We start from the raw sequence: 5,201 nt of genomic DNA, 5'->3' as shown, positions 1-5,201 counted from the left end.
TGACGTGAAGAATAGGTAAACACCGACTTAAAAGACTTCAACTGTCTTCTGTCTTCTCTTTCCTGTGTGTTGAACAGATATTAGTTCTTTTTCTAGTAGCTAGGAAATGCCTCCAAGGCTGGTTTAGGAGTGAATGAGCTAAGCTATCTTATTCAGATTCTGATAGTTTTTGTGACATTTTGGCGGATGTTCATGATTATGCACATCCACTGATCATTCTCATCATCCATGGTTTTACTATTGATTTGCATTCTTTTAATGTTCATGATTTACTCCTTTTGTGAGCGTAATTTTGTTGCTTTTGTGGTCAATTCTCCTGCAGTGTCCAAGTCTGGAATAGTGGAAAGTCTCTTGTCATGGGTAGATTTTAAGCAGAGCAAGGATCTTAAGAAAACTGATGGGACAAAGAGACAAAGGAAAATTGGGATTACCAAAGCATAGTATAGGTAAAGCATAGTAGAACATCATCCCCATCTTCTTATGAGAAGGATTTTTGTGAATTGGTAGATATATATACCAGAAAGAAAAGGCCTGATAAAAAGAAGCATAATGTGATGTTTATATACATGTTTATATGCATGTGTGCATCCATCTATACATGTTTATTCAATAAGTGATTATTAACTTTATAAAATTGATGCATTCTCCTTGGGGCAACAGAAACACCATTATTAACTTTCATGTTTTCAACCTCTATGCTAATTTTTTTTTTTTTTTTTTTGTGACTGGTAATGTTGCCACAAAAGGGTAGTGATGAGGTTGCAAACACTCTTATACTACCAGCTTTCTTCTAGTATTTGAGGTCCTTTTTTCTGTTTGGTATGTAAGTGATTTATGCTTTTTATTTTCCCCAGTTGCCAAGATCACATCTGAGGCAGGTGCACAATGAATTTCATGAAAATGCCTTGCAGGTATGGACTATGAAACTTTTGTAAATTGTCTTATTTTTCTTTTGACATATGCTTTATCACATGTTCTCTTGAAAAAGTGTGTACATGTTAATGAGGGTAGAGTCCAATTATAAATTAATTCTAGTTCAGATATTTCTGCAGTGTCAAGAATATACCTTTGTAAATTCACAAAGGATTATTGGCTGAGACCTGACAGATTATTAAGAATAAAACTCTATGTCAACTTCCTCTCCCATCTCTTCTATGTTTTTGACAGCCTATCATTGTCTCACTTGGGCCTATTAGTGTCATGTTTTGGTCCTATAATCTATTACCAGTTACTTGGAGAAGGTGAGCCACCAAATTAGGTGTAAGATGTTATTAAGATGTTATCATTACGCCCTGGACAATTAGGCACCAACCATAATTGTGACAACTGAATTATATAAAGGTTCAATCCTTCATCTACTTTTCAGGTTGGGACTCGTCTAATTGAGTTACTGTTGTAAACTGCCTATATACAGCCTCGGGCTGATCAGTTAGCTGATGGTCCACCTGATATTCGACCTGCGTTTGTACACTCATTAAAAACTGTAGTGAAAGAAAAACAAATATCCATTTTTCATTGTTTTATTGATAGACAAACTTCCTGCCTTCAACACTTCATATTGTGGTTTTTGTGTTTTTTATTCAACAGGAACATCGGCAGAAGATATGGTGTCATTGAATGTGATCCACTAGTTCGCAAGGGCCTCGAAAGAACTGTAAGTAAATCCATGAGTTTATTTTCTTCTTCTTTAAGATCGGCATTCTAAAGAAGCCTGATTGCTAATAAGCTACTTGTGAATGAGTTTGTGGGTTTCCATGTCATTTGCCAATTATTTCTATCCACTTATTTGGTACTACTCCATCATAACTTCCTGAGTAACCAAACTCGATCCATTTATTAGTACCACCTATTCCCTGACTACCTGAAGTGACAGTCCAGAGATATTAAGTACTTGAAAACTTAGGAAAAGAAGGCTCATATGCTATGTTGGCACTTTAAATTTGGGGTGTTGCGAACACGTTCGCTCTGCTATGATAGGACTTGAACCCACTCTCTTATGCTTGATAGGTTGTTTTGTTCACTTCACCAATCAATCAACAATCCCATAAGCTTTTAATAACTGTATAAGAAGCTGAGACCAGTAGTTATGATTCGTTAAATATTCATTGCTTTTACGAAATTTAGCAGTAGTTAGCATCAAAGTAAATGGAGAAATATAGCCAGAGAAATGTCATCTTTCATTTCATTGGAGCTAAGAAAAAATGTAAACTTTTTATCCATTCATGACCCAAAAAAAAAAAAAATTTGTTTCCTGTTTTGTTGCCTATCTCTGGCTTCTTTGATGGATTTTTTTCATTCAGTTGGGAGCAACTGCTGTCAATTTGGTTGCTGGAGAAAAACCTGCTGATGTTTACTCAGGAATAGCTGCTAGGTAAGTAGCTTTTTCACAATGCAAGAAGCTTATATCTTTTCGTTCAGGTTTTATAGATATTAACAGAGTTAAATCACCTCAGTTGACAATTGCATGTTAAAAAATGCCATATTTGCCACGTAGAGTTCTATATATAATGAGGAAAGATGCTCAGAAAGATCCTGAAGTATTTCCAGATGCACTGTGTGCAAGGCTTTTAATCAATCAGGTTGGTACCACTACCACATCTACTATGACTACTAATCATTATTAGTAAAGTAAATTACATTGACCTCCTTGAGGTTTCCGGCCATTTCCTTGTGTTTTTGAAATATGCCCTCTCTTACTTACATCTAACATAACATTATGTATATACCTCGCCCCTGTTGACATACCATCAATGAGAATGATGGAAAAAGATAATGTCATCACTTTGTTAATTTGTAATGCCAATTTTATCCTTATTTAGTCAATGCAAGCAGACATTGTCAGTTATACCCACACCACTTGTCAAAGGAAAATATGATACTACTACCAAATTCATTTATGCCACATCCCATGACAAAAAGAAAAAGAAAAAGAAGTTTAATTTAATTGAGCATCTCTCTCTCTCTCTCACATTTGAAACCCAACTACAGTGATTGAACCCAAACACCATAATCCACCACCCCGACACTAAGAGAGATAGAGAGCAAGGTTCAAGAAAGCAACAGAAACCTTGCTTTGTGACGAGTTGCTTGTTTCTCTCTCTTATTTTTGTCTTTTATTTTTTTTGGTTTGGTTTTGGTTTTTTGATTACTTCTTTCTCTATATTGCTCTTATCATCACTGAATCTAGCTGATCAATAAACTTCCACCAACCAAACAGTAAAAGCACATTTTGTGTTAAGGGCTGTTAACCGACCATTATGATAGGGGAGGTTTGTGTAATTTGGGAAACCTGAGAGACGCTATTTGTATTCGTTTAATACGTTACAGGTTAGTGGGAACAGTACTTATTAGGGTCCACAAGACCCAACAGGAAGTACTCTCTAAACCAAAAGAACAAAGATCTCAGCATTGATTTCTTTGACTTTGTGAGTGGGAAGCACCACCCATTCCTTTCCCTCAACCACAAAAGACAAATAGATGCCACATCCCAAACAGCTTGAACTCTTCTCTGGGAGCAATCCTTACTCCGAATGCCCAACATATTAGACACTGTCATTTACTTAGTATGCTATTTTTATTTACTTAAATAAAACTGGTAATATTCTTCACTGTGCTTTTCTCGCTGCACATTGACATCTTTCTTAATTATCCCAATAGTTAGTTATTTTCTATGAGTGACGTTGGACTGATAAATGGCAATAATCTAGGTGGACAAGAAATTAGTGAAGCAGACAGTGATGACATCAGTGTATGGTGTAACTTACATTTGTGCTCGGGATCAGATCAAGAGAAGGTTGAAGGAACGTAATGCCATCGCAGATGATACAGAGCTCTTTGGTGCAGCCTGTTATGCTGCAAAAGTAAGGGCAGGATCATTGACAGTTCTTCAGTCTTGCATCTATTTATAGAGCATAACATTTGCTTCATGGAATAGTCTTTTGTATGCAATGCATTTTGTGTATATTAACATCAGACTGGACCAAGCATGGACACAGACAGGTGACATGACCCCGACAAGACGACATGGAAATTTTCAAAAAATGCTAGCGCTTGTGCAAAATATATAATTTTGTATATTTATTATGTCACATATAAGAATAAAGAATTATTAAATGTCATATATATGATTAAATAATTCAAAGATAACAATTTTTAAAGTCTGAAAGAGGAGAATAGGTGTAAATTGATGTTTTTTTTACCTTTTATCTTTGGATTTCATGTTGTTTTATTCATGGTTATAATGTGTTTCAAGTGTGTTTCTCAGGTGTATGAAACACTTCCAAATATAGAAATTTTTTGAAATAGTCGGACATGTTTGGACGTGTGTCTAACAAGTGTCGTGTCGTGTCGTGTCATGTCATGTCATGTCAAAACCTTCTTAAAAGTGTCCATGCTCAACAATTTTTTGTGGGATCCTTGTTTTCTCAAGTCTTCTGTCTCATGGATTCACACATGCCAGATGTCAATTTTAAGTAGACAATAAAACAAGAAAGTCACATGTCCTCATGTTACGAAAAATTTAAATAGACTACAACTTGGACTGTAGCAGGGGCAGGTTGCTAATTTGATGCATCATGTATCCCATGCATAATAGCATGGGAGGTTTTTCTTTTCCAATGTCAGTCCAATAAAGACAAGTCATATTTACGTGGATTCATTCATTTAGCTTTAACTTCATCGTAAGAATATTCTTCTTTTCTGGTTGAGCAGATCATATTGACTGCATTGGGAGAGATGTTTCAAGCTGCTCGTAGTATCATGGGCTGGCTCGGTGACTGTGCAAAGGTGGTACCATATCCTCTATAATCACTTTTGATTGCTGTAATAACATGTTAAATATACATCAGTACATGGCAATTATTCTGAAGGAATTAGATGATTTGCTTTATTTCTTGGCCCTTTTTTTGTTTCCTTAACACTAGTTGGGGGTGTCATATATTTTCATTCATGTATTTGAGATGAGATTTTTTATTTTAAAGGAGAGAACAATTGGGTTATCAACGAATTAAAAACTTGGAGTCCTATTGGTTTAAGTAATATTTGGTGAATCTGCATTTATAGGTATGGGACCTGATGTTTTGTTGATAAGCAGGTAGATCATCTATATAGCAATTAGCAATTAGTCTATATAGCAATTGTTGATAAGCAGGCATATGCCTCGGGAAGGATAGCCAGGGTAATAAGGCTCCCATAGCTCTGTT

The 5,201-nt window shown here is 35.6% G+C and overlaps 1 protein-coding gene across 1 annotated transcript; it reads left to right on the top strand.

Moving 5' to 3' along the window:
- The first annotated feature begins 731 nt into the window (after positions 1-731).
- On the top strand, positions 732-4,938 carry LOC114305030 (DNA-directed RNA polymerase 2A-like). Its single transcript, XM_082876571.1, has 7 exons — positions 732-758; positions 855-911; positions 1,415-1,654; positions 2,301-2,371; positions 2,495-2,579; positions 3,708-3,860; positions 4,711-4,938. Exons 1-7 carry the CDS (start codon positions 732-734, stop codon positions 4,804-4,806), a joined length of 729 nt encoding a protein of 242 aa, XP_082732697.1. The 3' UTR covers positions 4,807-4,938.
- The last annotated feature ends 263 nt before the right edge of the window (positions 4,939-5,201 follow it).

This window comes from Camellia sinensis, chromosome 6 (genome assembly GCF_055761805.1).
Source record: "Camellia sinensis isolate YWXY chromosome 6, ASM5576180v1, whole genome shotgun sequence".
NCBI classification, from domain to species: Eukaryota; Viridiplantae; Streptophyta; class Magnoliopsida; order Ericales; family Theaceae; genus Camellia; species Camellia sinensis.
This window is presented reverse-complemented; position numbering and strand designations above follow the sequence as displayed.

Bases quoted from the DNA above. Each gene is read 5' to 3' on its own strand.
- LOC114305030 (XM_082876571.1), top strand. From the start codon at position 732: ATGTTGCCACAAAAGGGTAGTGATGAG. The intron at 1,655-2,300 runs GTAAGTAAATCC...TTTTTCATTCAG, and splicing joins GCAAGGGCCTCGAAAGAACT to TTGGGAGCAACTGCTGTCAA. The intron at 2,372-2,494 runs GTAAGTAGCTTT...TTTGCCACGTAG, and splicing joins TACTCAGGAATAGCTGCTAG to AGTTCTATATATAATGAGGA.